This window comes from Heliangelus exortis, chromosome 6 (assembly GCF_036169615.1).
Source record: "Heliangelus exortis chromosome 6, bHelExo1.hap1, whole genome shotgun sequence".
Taxonomy (NCBI): Eukaryota; Metazoa; Chordata; class Aves; order Apodiformes; family Trochilidae; genus Heliangelus; species Heliangelus exortis.
In genome coordinates, this window is record NC_092427.1 from 36,961,759 (window position 1) to 36,985,708 (window position 23,950).

The 23,950-nt window shown below is 44.3% G+C and overlaps 2 protein-coding genes and 1 long non-coding RNA gene across 8 annotated transcripts in view; 1 reads left to right on the forward strand and 2 right to left on the reverse strand.

Annotated features, from left to right (window-relative positions):
* Positions 1 to 359: 359 nt before the first annotated feature.
* On the forward strand, positions 360 to 19,245 carry LOC139797881 (MOB-like protein phocein). Of its 3 annotated transcripts, XM_071747883.1 has the most exons (9): positions 360 to 459; positions 1,953 to 2,117; positions 10,631 to 10,693; positions 11,148 to 11,248; positions 12,620 to 12,662; positions 12,886 to 12,972; positions 14,087 to 14,166; positions 14,783 to 14,894; positions 15,522 to 19,245. In XM_071747883.1, exons 1-9 carry the CDS (start codon positions 457 to 459, stop codon positions 15,651 to 15,653), a joined length of 786 nt encoding a protein of 261 aa, XP_071603984.1. In that variant the 5' UTR covers positions 360 to 456; the 3' UTR covers positions 15,654 to 19,245. The 3 variants fall into 3 exon arrangements, with proteins under 3 accessions (XP_071603984.1, XP_071603983.1, XP_071603982.1); XM_071747881.1 differs by lacking the exons at positions 360 to 459; positions 1,953 to 2,117 and adding an exon at positions 9,008 to 9,219; XM_071747882.1 differs by lacking the exons at positions 10,631 to 10,693; positions 11,148 to 11,248; positions 12,620 to 12,662; ... (2 more) ...; positions 14,783 to 14,894; positions 15,522 to 19,245 and adding exons at positions 3,263 to 3,352; positions 3,762 to 4,119.
* On the reverse strand, positions 6,620 to 8,545 carry LOC139797886 (uncharacterized). The gene is made up of 2 exons (XR_011726610.1): positions 8,361 to 8,545; positions 6,620 to 6,824 (listed from the first exon to the last, which is right to left on the reverse strand). It is a non-coding gene; the product is annotated as an uncharacterized lncRNA (long non-coding RNA).
* RFTN2 (raftlin family member 2) overlaps positions 17,871 to 23,950 on the reverse strand; it is a 29,204-nt gene continuing 23,124 nt past the window's right edge. For 3 of the 4 annotated variants that reach the window (XM_071747873.1, XM_071747872.1, XM_071747876.1), the window contains one exon: positions 17,871 to 22,211. In XM_071747873.1, coding sequence (XP_071603974.1) covers positions 21,942 to 22,211 — 270 coding nt within the window. In that variant the 3' untranslated portion in view covers positions 17,871 to 21,941. The remainder of the gene's footprint in view (positions 22,212 to 23,950) is intronic. The other variant, XM_071747875.1, reaches the window with a different exon arrangement.

Genomic DNA, 23,950 nt, shown 5'->3' on the forward strand with positions numbered 1-23,950 from the left:
CCCCGCCCCCCCGGCAGGAGGGAGGCCGCGCCCCGCCGCTCAGACTCCTGCGGAGCCCGGGAGGCCGCCGCCATGTGCGCATGCGCGCCGAGCCCAGGCGCGGCCCACTCATGTTCCGGGGCCCGGCGATTCCAGAACGTTCTGGAACGCTCATGCTCGCCGAAGGTCAAAGTTGAGCTGACCTCACTTCCGGCCGAGCATCCCTGCCCGGGGGGGAGCGGAGGGGCGGGGGGCGGCGGGGCCGAAGCCGCGGCCGCTCCCGGGGGTGCCGCCCGCCCGCGGAAAACCTCGCGTGGTCCCGGGGGGGCGAAAAATCCGCGGGGGGGGGTTTAAAGGCGTCCGGGGCCGGGGCGGCCAGACGGGGCGGGGTCCCGGTGGCGCATGCGCAGGCGGTGACCTTGCTCACGTGTGTGGCGGCGGCCCGGTCACTCTGCGGCGGGGAGCGCAGCAGCCGGCATGGTGAGTGCCCGCCCGGTCTCTCCCTCCGTGTCCCCCACCTCCTCCGCAGCCCTCGGCCCCCCCGCCGCCCCTCTCGTACCGGGATGAGCCGCGGGAGGGGAGCAGGGAGGCGGGGGGGAGGTGAAGTGAGGGGCGGCGGGGCTGCGGAGCTCGGCAGCCCCCCGGTGCTGGCCGCTCCGGGCGGTTCCCCAAGGTCGTGCAGTCCGTGGGGTGTTGGGGGAGGAAGGGGTGCACCGGAGGGATGGAGGAGGGTTGTAGGGATGGAGGAGGGTTGTAGGGATGGCGGTGGCTTCCTGAGCGCTCGGATAACTGTTCCTGGAGGCCTGCGGCGGGGGCGGAGTGTCCCGTTAGCCGCCGGTGCGCTGGGCAGCGCTGGGCCCGCCGGCAGTGCCGAACCGGGCTGTGCTGGGCTCCTGAAATGTTGGGTAAAGCCGTGGGGAGATCTCCCCGGGTAAGGGCAGAGCTGCCCCTGTTCTTGCTGCGATGCTGTACTTCTACTTCAACGGAGGAGTCGGTAAAAGTAGCGTAAAGTGCTCGTGTTCCTGGGTCGGGTTCTCTGGGTTAAACGCAGAACCTCTCCTTAAAGGGAGGAGCGGGGCCCCTATGTGTATAAAATATAAAGTATCGCAGTTAGCAGCTTTTTCCTCCGTGTTTTTTCCTCATTGTGGTGACAACACCAAGTGGGACACACACACACCTTTCGTATGTTTGTCCTGTGCTCGTGCTTTGCCTGTAATTTTATTTTACTCCCAATTTTAAAGCAAGCACGTGCGTGGGGGGGGGAGCATCAGCGAAGGGCCCGTGGGTGCCAGGCCCTGGTTTCTGGTTGTTTCTGGCAAGTGTGGGCTCTGGGTACCTGTCTAGTCCCCTTGTCACCTGGCAAGTCGCCATCCCTGTCCTCCTGCACCAAACCGGGTCCCTCCTTCCTGAGCCCAACCTGCTGGGATTCGGTGCTGGGATCGATCCGGTCAGGTTTCCGGGGAGCTGGAGTCTGTGTAAAAGTCAGCACGAGTCACCCCCCACTCTGCTCTCACACCTGGGGGTGAGGGAGATGCTGAGCTCTGGAAAGCACCTGAAACAGGCTGCGGTGGGAAATGGCTTGAAATGGCTTCTTCACTATAAAAAAGTCCCCTCCACGAGTAAAAATTCAGCTGTTGGGATAGGTCTTTAATCATTGTTAAATCGGGTTATGAAGCTGAAGAAATCCATCCCATTTAATTGATAGTTTTGTTCACCAGACCTTACTGAGTAAAGGTTTGGGTTAAAATCCTGCAGAGTGTGAGCCCTGGGGGGTTTGTTCCCCCAGCTCCTGTCTTTAGCAATTTCTGATGCAATCCAAGGTGGCACAGGTTGGCTGCTATTGAAAATAAATGCTCAGCCGTTTTCTTGGAGTCCTGATTCCTCTCAAAATAGCTTTTTTTTTTTTGTTTAAATTTATTTATTGCAGTTCTGTTGCGTTTTGCTCTTGTTACAATGTACAATTTCTTCCACAGGCAGGAAAAGCCTTTAGGAAATTTCTGCCCCTCTTTGATCGTGTTCTGGTTGAACGAAGTGCAGCTGAGACAGTAACCAAAGGAGGCATCATGATTCCTGAAAAAGCTCAAGGGAAAGTGCAGGAAGCAACAGTAGTAGCAGTTGGATCTGGAGCCAGGGGAAAGGTAAAAGAAAAACCTGGAGTTTCCATGTGAATAGGATTAGTTATGGTGGGGAGGGAGCTGGGGTGCTCTGCTCAGACAGGGATGGATGGAGTGTAGCCAAAGCTCCCAGAAATGGAGGGAGGCAGACACTGAAGTTGGGAGTTGCCTCAAAGAGGAGGCAGAAACCTGAAGGATTCCTCTCATCATTTGTAAAATGGAAAATAGTTGCCTTAGAAAAAAATCAGTATTATTTATCAATATTTGTAAGGAGTTTTAAAGAGCTGTGGAATGGTTTTTGGTGTTAGGGTTTTTTTATTAGTTTTCTGCTATTGGTTGGGGTTTGCCTAGTTTTAAAAACATAAACTGTGTAATAAGGGTTAAATAATGTTTCTGTGTGTGTGAATGTTGAATACATATCATAAAAAGGCAGTCTCCAAAAATGCCAGTGGCCCTGGGCTTCAGCAGGGGAGGGTTATTTCCCCACCAAAGCAGAGTTCAGTTGGTAGCAGGAGTAGAAAACGGGTTAAATATTGACTGGGACATGATGAGTTGGACTTTTTCTTTACTATGAGCCCCTCTATACATACCATGTATACATACCATGCTGGTTTGTGTCACTGGGGGATCTTCAAAGCATTCTATTGTGAAATAGTGCTAATGTTTGACTAACGTGCCAATATTTAATTTGTGGTGTGAAAATACAATTAAACATTATCTGGTGTTTCTCAGCAACAGTGGCAAAATGATCAAAGTAACAGAGGTGGGAAGGTACTTTTTAACTGGCACTTGGGAGGAATCAGAAATGTCCTTTTTCCACTTTAGAGGGGGCTTTGTGGTCTGTTATTTAGTTTCTCAGGTTTCTTGGGTATTTTTTTAAGTCCAATGTGCCAACCAGAAACCTCAGAGTTGTGTTTACACTGAGAAATGAATGAAAATGATTTATATTCAGGAAGTCACTGCAGTTCTACTGCCTGAATATTGCAGGACTCCACTGCTCTGCTTTTCTTCCTAGCTCCACCTGTACCTTCCAGCTTCATGGTACCATGCAAACACAGGGGTGTTGTGGCTTCCTCAGCCTTTTAGATGTGGCTGGCCCAGTGTAGCTGGGAGAAATTCTGCTACTTGTGTCTGTTGTGGAAACCTTAAGCATTTCTTTTTCATTCCAGAACGGGGAGATTCAGCCCATGAGTGTCAAAGTTGGAGAGAAGGTTTTGCTGCCAGAGTACGGTGGTACCAAGATTGTTATAGAGGATAAGGTGGGTTTCCCAGCTTGGTGTTGCACATTCAGCTGGTTCAGCTGGTTCCCAAAGTGTCACACTGCCACCCAGTACCTCCCAGGGCCAGCAGGGTTCAGGAAATGCAGTTGTTGGTATTGGAAGGGGAGCAGCTCGCTGGGTACCCTCTGCTGGCTGGGTGGACAGAGCCAGGCAGGGAGCAGAGGGAGCCCTGAAAGGGTTTGGAATTACTGAGAGCATCCTTGGTGCTGACAGAGCAAGTTTGCAGAATTGTATTTAACAGCTCTGGCACTTCCTAATACTAAAAATCACAATTTTGAAGCTTTCCTGAAGAGCCCCTTGTGAAAAAAATAAGAATAAAATAAAATTAAAACTTGTGAACTGCAAAGACAACTGATGTGCCACTTACTAATGTTTCTTTTCTTTGCAGGACTACTACTTGTTTAGAGATGGTGACATTCTTGGGAAATACGTGGACTGAACTCGTTGCAGTATTGGTCATCCATTCCACTAAAATGCTGAAGTTTTTCTTTCATCATGTAAATAATGTCCTTTGTTTTATAAGAAGTGGGCACTGAGTCTCTGAAATACTGTGTGATCCCACTGTAATGATGGAACACAAATAAAAACATGTACAGTCAGAAATGGGTTGCTCTTGCTTGAGTTCCACTGAACAGTGAAATTCAGATGACCACCAACCAGCCTTAAATGATTCCAGACAACACCATTTTATATCCCTGTCTCTGTGCTGAGATTGTAAAAGTCTTTGCAATAAACTTCTAAAACTCTGCTGCTTCTGTCTCAGTTTCTGCTCTTGCTCAGTGAAACTGAGTCCAACTGTGTAGTGAAACACAGCCTCAGGTCCAGGAATATTTTGTACAAATTACAAAAAATTAAAAATCAAGTGAGGAGAGGAGTTTAAAGGGTGCAGGGGCCCTGCACCCTGAACTTCATCTTAAGATAATAAATGCCTCTTTCTCTGCCAGTAGCTAAGAGAGGGGAGTACTGAGTATTCATCCACGAGTCACAAACAGGCTGTACCTCAGCAGTCTGAAAGGAGCTGGGTGTTCACCACGTGTGCTAGAAAATAATCTGCAGATAAGAATTACAATGTTTTTTCTTACATTTCTCACTGAATTTTGTTTTTTCTTACATCTCACTGAATTTTGGCACAGGAAAACAGCTTCTCTGCAGCAGTTAAATCACTCAGAACTGGGGCACATTACTGCTCACTATCTGGGTCCAGCTCTCTTTATCTCTCTCTCTTTATCAAATCTCTGATTTGATAAATTGTATTTCCTTTATCCTTACTGCAACATTTTTAAACAGCAAGAGGTTTACTCCAGTAATGCTGCAGCAAACAAAGTTCCATGTTTTTAACCAGGCATTCATCTTGCCTTGGAAAAAGCTTCAAGGTTGTTGAGGCAGAGTACACAAACCACTTCACACAGGGTTGGTATGCAGGGACTGAGCATGCACACAGCACGGTGTGTTGGTGGATTTTCAGGTGAAATAAACCCCTGTGTGACTTACAGGTTAATAGCAGGAGTTCTTATTACATGGGAGCTGTTAGGACACCAGCACTGCCAAATGTACCCATGAAAAAAAATTCAGAACTTGAGTAGCTGGGGTGGGGGAAATCCAGCTTTGACAAACTGAAATTTGCTGTGTTTTCTGCCAGGGCAGTTTCAGGTCTCTCCCTCAGCTAAACTTGAGCCCAGGGCTGTGCTGGAGCCAGTGTTTCATCTGCCTGCCAATCACCCCCAGCCCTGCTGGCAGCAGGGACGCTTGGCAGTGCAGTGTCCTTTGCTCCAGATAGCTGTGGGTGTGCTGCCTGCTGGCTGGTTACCCCCTTTCTGCTTGGGAGATGAAGGAAAACCAGGCAGGAGTCACACAGCTCAGGTGGTTGAGCCCTCCCTGAACTGAAATATGTACAAACAGGGAAGATGCCAAGGTAAGAACGCATGGTTTAGCATAAAATAAAAATAAAAATATAAAATGTAACTCTCTCCACCTGCTCTCTGGCAGTTTTACTTCAGTCGTGCACTTTACAGCTGAAATTTGACCAGCACACTACAAATATCTTGAAAGAGTTGATTGTGTCCTGAAGCCAACTCCTGGAGAAGCCTGATCCCCCAGCAGAGCCAAGCTGCAGCCCCATGCCAAAGAAGGGAAGGGATTCCCCATCTCTGCAGGGAACCTGACTGACCCTATCTCCAGGAGAAAAACAATGAAATAGAAATCAGCTCCCAGCAGAGAAACGTGTAACAAAATCTTTTTCTGTGACTGATTCAAAACAAAAGCCTCGTTATCCTGAAAACTTCCATGGAAACAAGTGGTTTATAGGTGTGGGGGAGGGGGAAAAAAAGCAGCATTCCTAAGCCAAAACAAATGGAGGACAGGCTGGAACATCTGCTGCATGGATAGAGAACATTTTATTCCTGCACCTGTCACTGCAGACAAGGACAAGGTGACCATCTCATTTTCCTGTTTCCTGCTCCACACCAAATTCTTTCACCCCCAGGTGTGACAGGGGAGGCCAAAACCAGTCACAAATGCTCCTTATTCGCCTTGCAGTTCCTGTAGGAATTCAGGCTCCCTTATCCTGCTGGTTTTTAGGCTGTTTCCAAGCTCCAGTTTTGCCAGGAATGTTCCCTGTGGCCCTTCCTGCTTTCCCAGGGGTCACAGTTCCACCCAGCCCTTCTCCAGGCTCCATCTGCTTTGCTACTGTAACATTTTGGAGCAGCTGCCACCAGCAGCAGCTACACTGCCCTCAGAAAACCTTCCTTCAGTGGAAAGTCCCTCAAAAACAAGGAGATTTTGGCCAAATATTCCACTTCTCACTCATGGAAGTCATGGGGCAATCAATGAGCACCAGGGGGAGACCAAGAAGTGAGATTGCTACTGGTCAGGTTTAGTTTAACAGCTTGAGATCCAGTCAAACAAAAATAATTAACAGCTCCCAGGAACACAGGGTTAATTATCCAGGGGTAACACCAGAGGCTTTAACATTTTCATGGAAGAATGCTACAGATTTATTTCCTTTTTCTGCAGAGCCATGAGTCAGCTGAGTGAGAAGAGATTAATTTCTCCCTGAGAGGTGTTTCTTCATAGCCAGATTTATTTCCATTTTAGAAGCAAGATGTCCATGAAATAAAAGTCAGGGACAAATGGAAATGTCAAATCCCCAACTCCTCTGTTCTTCAGCTATCAGTAAAACCTTGAATGTGATGATAGAAAAAGAAAAAAAAACCAAACACCACCAAGAAGAAAACCCTCAAAGGACCTCAACAGCTAGAATTGCTTTTATTTTGGGGCTGGCTAATGAAAAGATCACTCTAATTAAAAAATTAATGTTGGATTACACCTGATCTCATGAGGTACCAGGGCATTTGTACCCTTCCTTCTAATGCACCCGTTTCTCACACAAACAGCAAAGAAGGGCCGAGTTTTGCCACCAGAATTCCACCAGATCTGGGGCAGATAATGCTGCCTAGGAGTAAAAAAGTAACTAAGGCAAACTGACCTCCTGTGCCTGAAGTTGGGATTGCCACCTTCCTGTTACACTGTAACGCTGAGGGTGCTCCCAAAGTGAACTCCTGGCGAGCAGGAGCTCCGCTTCTGGTGGCTCACACACTGCCCAGCCCTGACCCGGCACCATCCCGGCTCACAGCGCTGCCCCAAACAGAATATTTAAAATGCTCTTTGCTTGGCAAAACCTCGAGATTTTTCACTGCTTGCTACCTAAAAATGTTGCCATGCCCTCAGTGATTAGAAGCACTTGTTATTGACAGGAACAGGAGCCAGCAGTGTGCCCAGGTGGCCAAGAAGGCCAATGGCATCCTGGGCTGGCTCAGGAACAGCGTGGCCAGCAGGTCCAGGGAAGGGATTCTGCCCCTGTGCTCAGCCCTGGGGAGGCCACAGCTTGAGTCCTGTGTCCAGTTCTGGGCCCCTCAGCTCAGGAAGGAGATTGAGGTGCTGGAGCAGGTCCAGAGAAGAGCAAGGAGGCTGGGAAGGGATCCAGCACAAGTCCTGTGAGGAAGGGCTGAGGGAGCTGGGGGTGTTGAGGCTGGAGAAGAGGAGGCTCAGGGGAGACCTCATCACTCTCTCCAACTCCCTGAAAGGAGGTTGGAGCCAGGGGGGGGTTGGGCTCTTTTCCCAGGCAACTCTCAGCAAGACAAGAGGGCACAAGAGGTCTCAAGTTGTGCCAGGGGAGGTTTAGGTTGGACATTAGAAAGAATTTCTTTAGGGAGAGGGTGCTCAGACACTGGAATGGGCTGCCCAGGGAAGGGGTGGATTCTCCATCCCTGGAGATATTTCAAAAGAGCCTGGATGTGGCACTCAGTGCCATGGGCTGGGAACCACGGGGGGAGTGGATCAAGGGTTGGACTTGATGAGCTCTGAGGTCCCTTCCAACCCAGCCAGTTCTAGGATTCTATGATTCTATGTTTCTATTCAGGGAAAATTAATTCCATGTTCCTGTCTACCACCCATCCCCTACACCTTCCAGAGAATTTTCTCCTCTTTTATCCTGCAGAAATAACACGAGCCACTCCAGTCTTCCCAGATGCCTTCTTGCTTGTAACAGGGACCTATTTATCAGCCCAATATAAGCAAACGGTGCCTTTTTTTAAAGAAAAACGTTTGTATGTTATCTTCTCCCTTAGGGCCAGCACACCCAACACCCAGCTTAGCAAACCTTGAAACCCAACCTTGCTCTGTTTTCCATTAGCACAGCAGTCCCTGACCTCTGATCTCCCAACCACCAATCTGTCAGCCCTGCCTTTGAAGACCCAGAGAAGCTTTGTGACTACTTTGTTTGAAGTGTTTTGCCCCAAATCACAGCAGTCAGTGTGCCTTTTTTTTTTTTTTTTTTTTAATCCTCTGTTAATTATTCTTAGCATTAACAACTCTATATCTTTAATACGGGGCTATTTTTAGAAAATTCACCCTCCTCGTGGTTTATGCTCTAGAAAATTTCGGTGTCTCTGTTGTGCTGCACAGACTTGTCCAGGGGGGAGGAACTGACCTTGTGTGGGAGCAGGCAGAGCCAGCTTGCTGCCAGAGGGGAACTGATGAAACGGGATGAAACCTGAAGAATCCCTTTTCCCAACAACCCAGCCAAACTCCTTAATCCCTGCAGACTTTTGTCCCGATAAAACCAACACCTCCGCCAACCACCACAGCCCTGCCAGCTGTCAGGAAGGCCTGACCGAGACATTAAATTAAAAAAATTAAAAAATTAAATTAAAAAATAATTATAATGGATTAAAAAAAAATAATAATTATGTCAGAGACCACCACTAAAACGTCAGAGCCCTCCCCACTCCCGTGCCTGTGTGTGTGTGTGTACTTATAAATTATTTTTATTATAAAAAGCCTCACAGCAAAGCTCTGTGAACCCCCTTGAGGGTGCTCCCAAGGCCCTCCCGTCACCTCAACCCCTGCGCGGGAAACGGCTCTTCCGCGCACCCCCGCGGAGAGGAGACGGAACTGCACGTACCGCGGCGGCTGGGAGGAGAGGGAAGGCGGGGAGGAGAAGGCGGGGAGGAGGAGGCAGAAGGCAGTAGGAGGAGGCAGGAGGAGGGGATGAGGAGCGGGCAGACCCCGGGGCCGCGTTCCCGCTCAGGGCCGCCCTTCCCCTCAGGGCTCCTCCCGCCTCTCGCTGCTTCTCGCGAGATTTCCCTCGCTCCCGCCGCTCTTCCCGCCGCTCGTTGCCGGCTGTTCCATCCTCCTCCCTCTCCCCCTCCCCTCCCCCCCGGGGCTGTTCCCTCCTCCCTCCTCCCCGCCCGGCGCTGCCGCATCCGGGTCCCTCCGCCGCTGTCACTATGGTCATGGCGGAGGGGACGGCAGTGCTGAGGCGGAACAGGCCGGGCACCAAGGCCCAGGTGAGGCGGGGACGAGGCGGACACCCACCGCACCATCCTCCTCGGGCTCCGGCAGAACCCCACACCGCACGCTGGGCCTCGCTTCCAACAGGGGGATGTCGCTAAGGGCCTCTCCGAGCCTAGCGGGGCCCAGCGCTGGTGACCGGGCCGGGCCGCGCTGGCTTTGTTCGGGGGGGGTGTGGGGATGGGTGAGGGGTGAGCGGGGTTAAGGGAGGGAAGGAAGGGGATTTCTGCTTGCCTGAGCCGGGCCCCGGGTATGGCTGGGGCGGCTGGTAGCTGAGGTGAGGCAAACCGAACCGGCTGGGGCTGGGAGGTGGCCCGGAGCCGGGCCTGTTCGTCTGGAGAGACGAGGAAGAACCGAACCCCTCCTGCCCTTGCCCAACCTCCCGGAGGGAAGCGAGGTGCTGCCGCATCCCTTCTCGTCCCCTAAATGATTTTATTCCTTGCTCTCAAGGTCGTCGAAAAGGTGTTATCTCAAAATAACCTGAGCTACGTTGTTTGTTTGGGTTTTTTTTCAGAGGTTTAACCTTCTGTGAGGCTCTTTTGTTATTCTCCTTCTATGAGGAAATCTCCCGGTCAGAAACAGAGCAGTGTATGACATAACACTGTAGGAAAAGGCATCTTCTCTCCTCCTATTCTTTGCCATCAGCTGCAGAGGCAGAATTATTGCACATCCCTGCAAATCAGCTCGGTGTCTGCATGTTTGGAGATGGGATGGTGTGTGTGTGCCTTGCCTCTGGTAAATTTGGGGTGTTGTGAAAAACAGCAAGCCTGGATTTGGCCAAATAACACCAGGTTCACCTAGGCTGAAGGATTTTGTGTGTAGTGATGTAATAATGGAACTGTTTTGTGGCTGAATTTCATTCTGGATGGCAGTGGCCACTCACTGTGTTCATTACGTAAATACAGTTATTGATACATTAGCAGAGAGATGACTCTGTTCTCTCAAGAAGAGATTGCTCAGCTCTGCAGCTGGAACATTTTCATTGAGTCATTGCCTCTACCAAGCTCTGGGAGGCTGCTGCAGACAGAATTTCTGGGTAATAAGAGGGAGCAGCACTTATTTCAAGTGGGGCAGACAGAAAATGCCTCTGTCTGGGGCTGTCAGACCTGGGAATTGCTGCAGCACACAGCTGGATGTGGGCTGAAATTTAGGAGGTGTGTGAGCAGAGCTTTGTGTCAGCAAATTTTCCTTTCAAGTGACATCAGGAGTGTGAAATCCCATTTCACCCTCTTCTTGCCAGGGTTCTGTGCTGCTTCTGCTCAGATGCAGCTTCCTCCAATTGTACAAACAACCCCTCCACCTCTTTTCCTGCCTGTTCAAGCTTACTGTGGGCTGTGCACTCTTCTTCCTCCCCATTTTTTTTTTTTTTTAATGGGTTGAAACTTTTTTTTTTTTCTTTTTAAACAGGATTTCTACAATTGGCCTGATGAATCATTTGAAGAAATGGATAGTACATTAGCTGTTCAGCAGGTATGATGAGAAATGCTGTCAGTTTTTTTGGTGAAAAAGCAAGGTGTGCTGTTTGTCTGCTGCTGCACGGGACTGAATTTCATAAGCACCCCTACATAGACTTAAAAATTTATAATAATTAATGGTGTGTGCAGAGATTACCACAATTCCCATGCCTGGTTTTAAGCAAATCAGATGTAAGAAAATGGTGTGGGCTGCTGTCCTGAAGGATTGTGAAAAATCCTGAAGGGTTTTTGTCCTGAAGGGTTGTGAAAAAGCTGTAAAACACACTCATTATTTTACCCTTTTTTTCAGATCTGGCATTTTTTATACTGATTTTCTTATCCTGCCCATCTGCTCTCTGACTTTTTAGTCTTGTCAATCACTATTTCAGAGCAAAAAGTAATGCCCTGTAGGTACTGTCTCCCTGTCAGCACAGAAAGCTCTGGATTTATTTCCCCCTTCTCTCTCCCAGTATATCCAGCAAAACATAAGGGCAGACTGTTCCAACATTGATAAGATCCTTGAACCTCCTGAAGGCCAGGATGAAGGGGTGTGGAAATATGAACATTTAAGGTAAGAATCCATCCCCTGGCATGGAAAATATTGTCCAGATTCAGAGTTTTGTTCCTTGTGATTCCTTTTGAAACAAGGACAGCTTGAAACTAACTTGAAATCAAACTTGGTGTTTCTGCTACTAAATACTTCAGTATTTATTTCTTGCTGAAAATTTATAATGCACTCTCATCTAGTGGTTTTGCTGGCTTTTTAAGAAAATATTTGCACCTCCCTTCAAAAGTTGTGTTAGGTTTTTGAGCATGAAAACACAGCCAGGAATCTCCACAGAACTTTCTCCTAGAGGCATCAGTTCTTCACCACTTGGGAGTGTGATTCTCAGATGCTTTTTCCCAGTGCTTTTGCTGAAACTTGCAGGTTTTAGCAGGAAAAGCCAAAATACCTGTGTCTTGCAGCTCTTCTTCTAGCTGTAGGGAAACTCAGAACCTTTTTGTCCTTGTTCTGTTGTATGCAGCAGAATAAAAACATTCAGGCAGCTTGTGCCTGAAAATATTTTCCATTTGCAGAACAGGCTTAGAGCCTGTTAATAAATACCTGGTAGCCTTTTTTTCCTGGTATTCCTTTAGTATCCTCATGGCCTGGTTTTTTCTTCTTCTTCTGAGTTTTTAAAAAAAAACCAACATTAAGTGATCTGTGAAGATCAGAATGTAATAAATATCTGGTAGCCCTTTTTTCCTGGCATTCCTTTAGTATCCTCATGGCCTGGTTTCTTCTTCTGACTTTTTAAAAAAAAACAACAACTTTAAGTGATCTGTGAAGATCAGAATGCAATAAATATGTGGTAGCCCTTTTTTCCTGGCATTCCTTTAGTATCCTCATGGCCTGGTTTTTTCTTCTTCTTCTGACTTTTTTTAAAAAAAAAAACAATATTAAGTGATCTGTGAAGATCAGAATGCAATAAATATCTGGTAGCCCTTTTTTCCTGGCATTCCTTTAGTATCCTCATGGCCTGTTTTTTTCTTCTTCTTCTGACTTTTTAAAAAAAAAAAAACAATATTAAGTGATCTGTGGAGATCAGAATGCAATAAATACCTGGTAGCCCTTTTTTCCTGGCATTCCTTTAGTATCCTCATGGCCTGTTTTTTTCTTCTTCTTCTGACTTTTTTAAAAAAAAACAACATTAGGTGATCTGTGAAGATCAGAATGCAATAAATATGTGGTAGCCCTTTTTTCCTGGCATTCCTTTAATATCCTCATGGCCTGGTTTTTTCTTCTTCTGACTTTGAAAATAAAAAACAACATTAAGTGATCTGTGAAGATGATCAGAATGCACAGCCTTGGTTTTTATTAGATCTTAACAGGGGGAAAGTAAATTGTGGATACTGCTGCTGCTGTGCTCATGTTTTATTTTTGTTTTGTTTTGTTTTTTAGACAATTTTGCCTTGAGCTCAATGGATTAGCTGTCAAACTTCAGGTAATGCTCCCCTTGATGTTTTTATATTGTATCAGTCTTGGCTTTTGTATTGCAGGGTGCAGAGCTGCTGCTGGATTCAGACATGCAGAATTAAGCAGCAGTTTGAGGGTTTTAGGGTTCTGAAGACCCTTTTTGATAAAGGACGGGGCAAGAAAGTGGTTTTTTTAGAAGATCAACTCCTTTTTGCTGGGTGTTTTTCATAACTGCACCATTGTTTTAACAGAGTGAATGCCACCCAGACACCTGCACTCAGATGACAGCAACTGAACAGTGGATTTTCCTTTGTGCAGCTCACAAAACTCCCAAAGAGGTATGGATGTAGGATTTTCTTCCACAGTTCCCATGCTCACAGGGAGACTCACAACTGCCTGGCTCCCCAGTCAAACTGAGAGCTTCCCTGGGCTGAGTATCACTTGAGAGTTCCTTAGGAAAAAAGGGATGAGGGGAAGGGGGGAAAGGAGCTGCTTTTTAAGGCAGTATGGGAGATTTTGCACATTCCCCTCTTTTCTCTCTTAATTTCTGTCATGGCAGCCTGAAACTTGATGGATAAAGGTCTTTGTTTCACTGAGAGATGAGGCTGTCCTCTGCAGACTTGGGCTGTGACCCAGAGTATAAGCCTGGCACTCAGAATGGGAGTGCACGTGCTTGTTCTTCAGGAAGTTACTTCCTAAAGGTTCTGGAGTCCTCAAAACCACTTGTTTGGATGTGCTACCCCATGGCCAGTACCTTGTCCTCCTGAGTGGCCAGTTCAAACCTTGTCCTGCTGCCAAGTGCAACTGAGAAGTCCCCTTCTTCTCAAAACTGGGGAATGGCAAGATGGACAGCAGACATTTCTGCTCCCAGCTGTCTCTTGTTCATCATTTCTTCCTTCTCCTCTACTTGTACTTGATTGCAGAGCCAGGGGCTGGCTTGCTACACACTTAAACTAATGATTTTGTTGGGTTCTTTTTTTGCCAAGGTAAAAAGCATTAATATATTTAGATGCAGGCTGGTTGGTTATTGGGTTTTTTTTGGTTTTTTTTTTTTGGTAAGGTGTTAATGTAGGCTGTAAAAGAATGTCTGGCAGCTTGACCCTGTGGGAAACAAATGAGCTGTGAGCTAAGTCATCTTCCCTTTCAGTGTGCTTCCAGTATGTGTTTTTATTGTGCTGCTTTACTTCAGGAGAAGCATAAAATTAATGAAATTCATGACTTGTGTGCACAGCCACATTTCCATAGTAACTTCTTTCTTGAAGGAATTTAAATGGGTTGTGAAACAGAGGAGTTCACTCAAGGAGGAAACGTAGTTAGGTCTTCAGAGGAGCTACTTGAAACTTCTGGGGACAAAAGTGACCAGTGAAGTCAGGAAACCAATTAAAATGATTTTCTTCAAATGAGCTGTGTGAGCATGTTGTGCACGTGCTCAGTCACTGTCTGTTTCTGCAGTGTCCTGCCATAGACTACACCAGACACACCCTGGATGGAGCTGCCTGCCTTCTGAACAGCAATAAGTATTTCCCCAGCAGGTAAAAGTCATTTTTCTTTGGGGAGCAGGGAGAGAGGGAGGAGGTGGCACCAAGCAGGTGGAAAGGCACAGCACGTTTTTCATGGACCACATCAGAAATCCTGCAGCCTGTGCCACTTGGCAGTGGAGTTATTGTTGCTTAAGCCAAGGATGAATGGTTTACCATTTACTGGAGGCCAAGGGCTGCTTTTTGGGTGGAAACTATCAAGTTTTCCTGGTGTGTCTTTGTGCTATGGGGCCTTAGATGGCCTTGAGAGAGATGAAATTCATCCCCATGCTCCAGAAGACAGCACCAAGCTACTGTGTGACCAGAGACAACTCAAAGTCTTCCCTTTGCCCAATTAATGCCAGAAACCAGAAATCCAGCCCTGACCAGAGTCAGGGATGACTTTTAACTCCAGGCAAACCTGCTCCTGTAGTCAGAGTGCAATTTTAGGACATGGTGTCAGCACCAATGTTTTTGCCTTCCTTGCAAATGTAGTGACTCCAGACACCTGCAACACCCCAGTCTCAGTTTCATTACACAATTAATGTTTTAGTCATGAAAATTGATGTCAGCTTGTATCTTGGCAGCAGTTTTGGGAGGCCTGCTTTAACATCTCTGCTGGTGCTTACAGGGTTAGCATCAAGGAATCCTCTGTAGCCAAACTAGGATCAGTGTGCAGAAGGATTTACAGGATATTTTCTCATGCTTATTTTCATCACCGGCAGATATTTGATGAATATGAAGTAAGTAGTTTCACATTATTTCCTCAGAGAAGCTCATTTGACTTTAATTAGAGTTGTGCTGTGTTTTCTTTTAACCCTGCCACATCCGTGCTCAAGCATTGAATCCTGCAGATTAATTTTATAGGAATGGAAATTCACTTCTGTAATTAATTCACCCATGCAGCTCGTATGCCTCCAGGAACTTCCAGCTTTTTCTGGGTTTTCTTAATGGCAAAGTAGAAAAAGATGTAAAATCTTTTTGCCAAATCTCACCCAAAGTTGCTGGGAAGGTAAAACCCATTCTGTTGGGGACAGATGCAGGAGGATTTCCACAATATCTTGAAGTTCTCCAAGACTATCTTGAGATTTGAGTGTTTTCTTGACTGAGTGCTGTTGAACTGGGCTGTGACTTAAGCCTGAACTTCAATAAGGGTTTTTTTTTGTTAACTGCAGTAACTAAACCAGCATTAAAGGAAAGATTTATAAGTATTAATATCATTTTAGCATTGTGACTTCTTTCTAAGGGTTGGAAATCTCACGGAGCAATCCCATAGAAGCAGGAATTTTTTTTTAGGGTGTTCTCAGTTGTTGAAAATACTGGTTCTCTACCTATCTTGTTTTTTTTTCCCCCTTTTTTCTCATCTCCAGAATGAAACTTTCTTGTGTCACCGGTTCACTAAATTTGTGATGAAGTATAATCTGATGTCCAAGGATAACCTGATTGTGCCCATTTTGGAAGAAGAAGTGCAAAATTCAGTGGCAGGGGAGAGCGAGGCATGATGGGAATGGCAGTACAGAAACTGTACTGAATTTAAACAAAAATTATGTACTGTATATATCAGTTTAGACACTTCAATCACCTATCCTCATAGCTTTGTTAGGATCCTTTTTGTATGCTGTGTGCATTGCCTTTTAATATGGGAAATTAAGTTATTCATGAGCTGTATATTCATCAACGTGGCACTCATGGTTTTTAAATAAAAGTAGTAGTATCTGTTTATAATGCCTGTTAATAAAAAGAATTTACAGTTCTCTAAAACTGCTGCTAAACAATCATTGAATCACAATCCTGAATATGTGTCTGATGGGGTGGGGAAAAAAAGTGAGATTCAGATTCCACAGCAAGCCATTTTTTAAAGCAGTAGCTATATTAATTAAGTCTTAGCTGAAAAAGTCTATCACCTGAAATATGTAACTCTGCAGGAAGCTTCTTGCAATGTAGCTTACTTCTAATTTAGCTCTATTTTTTTAAGATGGCTTTGAAGATTTACTTTTGGATGTGCATCTTCCTCTACATGGATATCCAAATACTAAGAGCATCTATAGTATTAAGAATACCAAATGGACCATTCCACTATGCTATTCAACAGATATATATATACATATAAATATATATATATATATATACACACTTGGTATACATCTAATGTACTCTCTGGACTTTTATTTTTTTTGTTAACAGTGGAGATTTGTGCACAGCAGGGGAAAGGTTCTGTCCTGTTCAGGAAAACTTCTGCTGTTCCACAGTCCCCAGCTTCACTAAAGAGTAACTGGCAAAGAAGTCAATGCTCTATACCTGTGCATCTTTATGGCAACTGCTTACTGATTATACCTCATAAATATTCATGTTAACACTACATAACACACTAGCACAGCCTTTGCTTGTATTCCTAGTCAAAATATTCTAAGTACCTGATATATTGAACCTAGTTCTTTGCAGGAGAATGTTCTTTGCATGCTTTCAACATCTGTTGGTTTTCTTCCTTCCCCTGAACTCTGTTGACAGAAAAAGATTTGGTTTCATGCTTCTGTTCCCTGTCAGATGTTTTATTTCAAATTGTGTTTGCAGATTTGCAACAGCTGACAAGTTCCATGAGTGCTGCTTAATTGTGTTACATCTAGAATGATAGAATTAAGTGTTTTAGAGATGGCTGTAGCAGAGACACTGCTAAGCAGACATGAATGCAGGGTCTAAAACCACCAGCAGGGTGTTTACATGAAATGAATTCTGCTGAGCTGTTTAAGAGGTCAGTTGGTTGTTTCTCTGAGGTTGCCAGGGGCCCTCTTTCACATTTCTTTAAGCAAGTCAGAAAGGGTTAAACTCAGCTTCTGTAATCTGCACTTTGTTTTCTACATTACACTTACCTGGAAAGAAGGGAGTCCACTTATTTTTAATAAGTCTTTTTTTTTCATTATATACTGAACATGCCTTAAATTCTACTTCTCCTTGTATGAATCAAGCACACCTCAAGCAACTGTTCCACCTGGATGCAAAGGGGATTTAAACAGTGACAAAAGAGAGAGAGAGGCTAAGCTTGTGCACTTCAACAGCTGCATCACCCTGCAGCAGCTCAGTGTGTCTGATATTTATCAGTGTATTTATCTGTCAGGAGGAGGTGTTGGCTGAGGGAAAGCAGCTTCAGTCACCCTCTGTACACTTGGCTATCACTTGCCTTGTGTTCTTGATTTTTGGCAGGTATCTTCAAGGTTGTACTGCAGGTAGGAGGGCTGTATTTATGAGGTGATAAAACTTTTTGGGTTGTTGTAGGAGCATCCAGGGTGTGGTTCTTTGCACAGACAGTCCCTGTGCCTGCTTTTGTCAGCCAGGGTGACCGAGACAGACAAAAGGTGTTGCTAATGACATTTTTTCTACCAAATTGAAGAAAACAACACAGTGCTCAGCACTGCACTGAAAATTTTAAAACCTCTAAGGCTTTAGGAGTTCCACTTTAAAGCTCATAAAGTTTTAATCCTGTTGACTCTCATTCAGATTTGCACTGTAAAGCTGACTTGCTCTATACTGATTTTATCTAAGTGAAACACTGCTTGTATTTTCCCTTGCTGTTGTTTACATGAGTACTGTGTACACAGGTGCCTGAATGGTACAGCAAAACTTTAGTTTAATAGCAAACCATTGATTTGTCTAATAAATAGTAACAGGTTTAATTTAGACTCTAGAATCAAGACTGTCTTTGCATTATATTGTGTAAAAAAAAAAAAAAAAAAAAAAAAGGATAAAGGATAAAATTAAAGTGTTTCTTTATTCATACCATTATATTTTGGTAAATGATTCTCTTTTTTCATCTCATCCAAGAATTCAGGCAACTGAGTGCTGCTTCCAAGAGAAAGTTCAGTGCTCTCTCATCTCTGCTACGTGGAGTGCTGAAGAGAAGTTGTATTTCTTTTTGCAAAAGTAGAGAAACACACAGTACTTGTTAGCATCCTGAAGTCAGACCTTCCAGTCTGTACATCCCTTTAATCAGAAAATGGGGGTTCTACAATTAAAAAGGGAGATGTAGAAAGGGACCTCTCAACATACCAAAAGAAGCACATGATGACAGCACCTCCCAGGTGCAAGGGCATATTGTAAGCAAAAGATGAGTGCCAAATTACTTTGTCCTTAGTCACCTAGTTTTTTTCTCTACTGTTGTCAAATTTATCAGCTGCAACAGATGAGGTCACCAGCCCAGTTTCTCTAAATCACTTTGTTGTTTCATGCTATGAAACAACACCTTCACTTTTTAGCCCCTACCAGTTTTCTGAATTCTGATACAGGGATGTGGCTTTGAAAAAAATCTAAATTTTAACTAGAGCTATTTTCAGAGGGAACTGTCAAGACAGCAAGCTGCACTTTTTACCTTCTAAGGATTAATGTACTAAGAACAAGGAAAACCTAATCAGCTTTAATAGATGGCTGCAAGCCTGACAAGCTCTGCCTTGTGGGTTCCAGGGGTGTGCAGACAAGAGTGCAAAGAAGTCTGGGTTAAGGAAAGGTGCACGTTGACCCAGTCCATTTACTCTCAGTGTGAGCCAAACATAACAAAGAAACCAGCAGCTGTTTTGCTAAGTGCTTTTAATAGTGAGACTCTTCCTATCAAATATAGAAAAAAATATAGTTTTCTTTTTACAAAAAGAAACCAGCATTTTACAGAGCAGAAGTGAAGCAGCCAGGTATTGCAGTTGACCAGGTATGTAAGTAAACTGTTGTCATTTGGAACAGGGCACAATATTTTTTTTTTTCTTTACCCTGTGGAATGTTTTCTCCCTGTTTGTAAACACTGGAAAAGAATTTCCTCTCCCAACAATGCAAGAACCAGAAAGTGTAACCAGCCTGTCAGCCAGGTTCAAACCCAGCATCTGTTGCCTCCAGTTCTTTTTCATAGCTGCAGGGCATTTGTGTTCTCATTTCCAGGGAAGGGACTTTGCTGTTACAGCTCAGACACACAGGCTCCTACCTGAAGCCTGGGTTTGAACAGATAAATGTACTTACTAATTCTGTCAGAAAATGCATCTGTGCTTTAAGTTTAATTTGCAATTCTCTCAATAAAAAGATGACTGTGTTAAATACATTCCAGTCAAATGAAAAACTCAACAGTGTGTGTGTGTGTGTGTTACATATATACAATAGGAAGAATCAAAAAAATCTTGAGTTACTCCTTGAAAGCTCTTCTGATTTACAAAATTTAATGAATGGCTGGTGCAGGTCACACCACTAATAAAGGCATTCCTTAATTCTCTAGTTTGTGTTAAGACCAAGTAATGAAAAAAACAGCTTAAATTAGAGTCCCCTGTGCCCCAAATGCCCCTCTCCCTTTTCTAAGTAAGCTCTAGTTGGCTTTCAGAACTTTTAACTACAAAGAAAGTTTCTAGCATTTGCTTTAGAAGCATTTTCAGTTGTTTCTGTTTCAGCACCCATGTCCTAGGAAGATGTGTGGTTTATTCTGTGTTCTTCAGCTCATGCATGAAGTCAGTTCCTGCAGAGGCTGAGGAAGTCACTCTCCCTGAATTTGGACAGAAATCCTGGGAGCAGCAGAGCTACAGACCCCAGGCACAGAGCTCTGGTGCTTGCAATCCTCTAAAGAACAGGGGAAACCATTCTTAATTTTTTTTTTTTCCCCCTTTCAGGAATTTTTCAGTCACCTCTAAAATCCATGTAGTAGTTTTATAGACACTGTCCTGCAGCAAGGACTTCTACAGGTACCTCCATTTGTTTCAAACCTGAAACTTACCACTTCTGTGATTCCTTTTGAGTTTTTGTATCAAAAAAACCAAGCTGAAGGATTTATTCCTTTGATACCCTCTCCATGCCACTCACTTGACAGATCTCTTGGTGCCCTGTCATGGTGACTTTTTTTTTTTTTTCCCCCAAGATGAACTGTGTTTTGTTTTTGTTTTTTTCCAAATACAGAGCCTAAATGTAGCCCTGCAAGATGAAAGACAACAGAGAGCTAGGAAAAAACATCTATATTAATGTTTCTACAGCACAAGCAACTTTACATACTGAGAAACAAATGGTATTTAAAAAAAACAAACAACTGTCTGTAACTATATAGGAATTGCTAAGAGGGTTCAGAGGAAACCCAGTGTATTTACACCAAATAAAAAAGATTAGAAAGAAACCAGTGAGTTAGCAGCAGCAACCAATCACTGTGGTATTCAAAAGCAAGGACCAAGGCACAGGTAAAAAACTGTGGGCTACTGAAAGAGAATATGGCTTTATTTCATTTTAACAACAGCCTTTTCTTGCTCAAGAAGTGTGGATGTTCTAGAAAGCACCCTGAGCACACTCACTATCTACCCTTGTTCCAAACCAGAAGCTCCCTTGTGCACATCCCATTAATCATTAAGGGAAAAGTTATTTTAAAATAATAGCATAGTCACCTGAATTTTCTGCATTCCCTGATATTAGAAGGTCTCAGCTAAATGGTTCTTCCTATCCACTACTAAGGTTAAGAGCATTCAATTTAGTACTTCACACATTGCAGCTTGTTATATAAATAGTTGTAGTGCAGTTTCCTTCTAGGATTCACTACCATTAACCACCTCAAGCAGGGCTACTGCTTTACAGAAGGTCAGTAATTTCTTAGATACACTTTATAAGCTTGGAATATTCAGAATTCCTAGGTTTTGCACTAGCTTGTCTGATGAGCATTTATGGTTTTGGCTTCTGCAGCTAACTAAAAGCCACTATTTTAACTTAAAATCACATTTGTGTTCTGGAGATGCATTTTCATTCAACATCTCCTCTGTAAAATGTAATTTTAGGACAGCAGCAGAAAAAAAAATAATATCCCTGTTCATGCTTCCCCCCACAGAGCCCTGCCAGTGTCACCCTTAACACCAGCAGCTGCTCCCCAGGGTGAGGATGGAAGCACAGCAGCTTCATCCTTTCCTCTGAATCTTTTTTCTGGTATTTCCTGCAGCTGAATACACCCAGTATGAGACATTTCTCCAAGATTTTTTAAATTTATACATCAGCAGAGTTGTGTATGGGCTACCATGTAATATTTCCTGTTCAATTCAGCCTATTTCTTCATCAGCATCACTGTGCACCTTTGCTGTCAATGTTTCTTGGTGAGTTTCTCTGACTGCAGGTTACTTACAGGGGGATGTGGTGTCACTTGTGAATTCATATCCTCCAATAGTTTTTGGCTCAGGTAAAACCTGCCTAGGTGAAATCAGATGAGAGGAGCAAGTGTCTGTCTCCAGAGCTACATTTCTGTACATACCAAGTCAGAACATAGCTTAAATTGCCAACACTCTGCTCTAAGGTTTGCATTTCTGCTGCCTCATATAAATTCAAAGGCCTAATAAAGTGAAAAATTCATCAAAACTTAACAGCCAGATAGTTAATTTTTCTTTTTTTTCTCCCCCCTCCCACCAGTATTTACACCCCCCTTTAAAACAAAAACAAACCCAAAAATAAACATTCCTCCAGCTTGTGGAAAACACTAAACATCCTCATTCCTTTCTCTCTTACACAATCCAAACTCTGTGTTGCAGCATTTGCTTCCTTGCTTGTCAAAAGCATGAACAAGTTAGCAGAGCACCCAACCATGTAGTTAACTCTAGAGAGAGAGACTGAAAAACAAATTATTTGCAGTAGTATTATTACTACAGTAGGGTAAACACAACAAAGAAACCCACAAAAATACAGAAGGAGTCTGGGGAGACTCACAGGATTATACCAATGCTTCCAAAGTAATATGGTTTTTGAAAAAAAAAAAAAAAAACCCAAACATTTCTGTGAATTATATACACGTCCATCTGATGCAGTTACTTACTTTCTCACATACATGTGACCTGAGTGACTCCATCTTCCTGGTCAAATTGTCCATCATCCAGTTCCCTTAATACTCCATCACTGCTGCTGAATCCTGGAAAGCCTCCATACTGGGAGGATCCCTCCTTGATCCAACATTGTTTAGAAGGAGAGAGGTGAAACTCATCAGGTGGCTGCCCAGCTTCTGCAGGGCGAGAAGTGGCTGTGTCTAACCCCACACTTCTGCTGGAGACTTTGCCTTTTTCCTCCCCAATAACTTGTCTGAAGGATTTCTTCTGAAATACAAGAGGATGTTTAAATGTCAGCTTATTTAGGAGAGGGAAAAAAAAAGGCAAACACTTTGCAGGGAGTCATGAATGGATTTAACAAGGCAGCATTGAATACTGGCTTAAATTGTGAACTCCTCTGGAGAGAAAAAAACCTCCATAAAAGAACACCTCCAAAAAACCTCCATTCTCTATAAAAAAATAGATACAAGACTTAATCAACATCAGTGCTGGGATCTCCTGGCACACTTTGTGCCAAAGCAATGGATGCCAGTGCCAAAATGAAGCAGCAAGCAGGTGGGGATTCATGCAAACCAGAGACCTATCAGGCTATGCCAGGGGTCTTCTGAAGCACCACAAATCAGATTTTATTTTATTTTAGCATCAGGATCTCCCCGAGGCACTCAGATGAGTGATGGTGCAGCCCCTCCAGAGGCAGTGCCTCAGCTCACAGGAGGTGAGGAAGGCAGAAGTGTGGCTGGAGCCTTGCTGTCAGCACAAGCACTGCTGAACCAGGAGATGCTTTGCCAGGGGACACAGCCCTGGCCACAGAAGGAGAAGATGTAGTTAAGAAGGAACCCACCCCCAACACAGAGCTGAGCTTCCCTGAGCAAAAGAAGTGCTTTTGCAGGAGGGGTTGCACAAATGCTCATAAACAAAGCCACCCTACAAATGTTTTTGCAGTGCCCAGGTGAGTTCTGTGCCCCACATTGCTAAGTTTTTTCCTTGAACCCTGTTGAAACAGTAAAAACAACAGTCCTTGTGGCTGAAGGAAAATTATTTAGGGAAGCTGTCACAGAGACACTGGAAAATTAGACTAAGGGGAAATAGTGTTGCCTCAGGAGAATCAGAAGGAAATAAGCTTTGCCTGGATGCTGTGGTGAGAGGATGGAGAAGTCTGCTCAAGGGAAATAGAGGAAAAAAAGAGAAAAACCCCTCAAGCACTGTGTGGTTCACTGTTGGATCTCCTCCTCTGAACTGTTTTCCTTGAAAAGCAAATGGTACCTGATGAACAAAGAGCTTGCAGATCCCAGATCAGAACTTAAAAACATTTTAGATAAGAACTTCTGTGTTTCAGTTGTGAACAGCTTGAATGAGAAAGTTTGGTTTATCTTGTCAATGTGTTGGGGTTTTTTTTAGAACATTGATGAAAACACACTCAGTACAAATGCAGATGAGGATGCCACACACAGCAATATAGCAGCATGGGAATTAAATGTTTGGACTACCATGTTCCCAAAGGTTTGATAAAGTTGTACAGCTGTGTGTCTGTGTCCAGGGGACAGTTTAAAGAAATGTATTGAAGTTCCCAGAGCAAAAATTAATGCTTTCAGATTTCAGTAGCTTAACTCCTTCAATCTAGCTGCTCAGTACAAAGCCAGCATGACATTCTATATCCATTAAGCACTGCTAACAAATAAATGAATTTAAATTGTAAAGAAGCTGTGAGATGCTTTTTGCCAATTCAGATTTCTTCGTAAAAAAACCCAATGAAGTAAAAAGATTAAAATTCAAGGGAAAACCAACATTATTGGAAAAGCAGAAGGAAAATTTCACACTGCTAAATGTTTCAGCTTCAGCCTGACCTACCTATTTATCCCATGCTGAAAATGACCTCAGCACACTGAAATTTCCTGGTGGAAAAGTAAAACACTCACTGGTATATAAAGAGCACATTCAGATACTGAGTTTGTTCAGCTTTTAAACACAGTAATCCTCATGTAAATAGCTACCAATCAGCTATTTCT

Excerpts from the sequence above, each read along its gene's own strand:
- LOC139797881 (XM_071747883.1), top strand. Across the intron at positions 2,118-10,630 it reads GATCTGGAGCCAGGGGAAAG|GATTTCTACAATTGGCCTGA; the intron begins GTAAAAGAAAAA and ends CTTTTTAAACAG. Across the intron at positions 12,973-14,086 it reads CTCACAAAACTCCCAAAGAG|TGTCCTGCCATAGACTACAC; the intron begins GTATGGATGTAG and ends CTGTTTCTGCAG.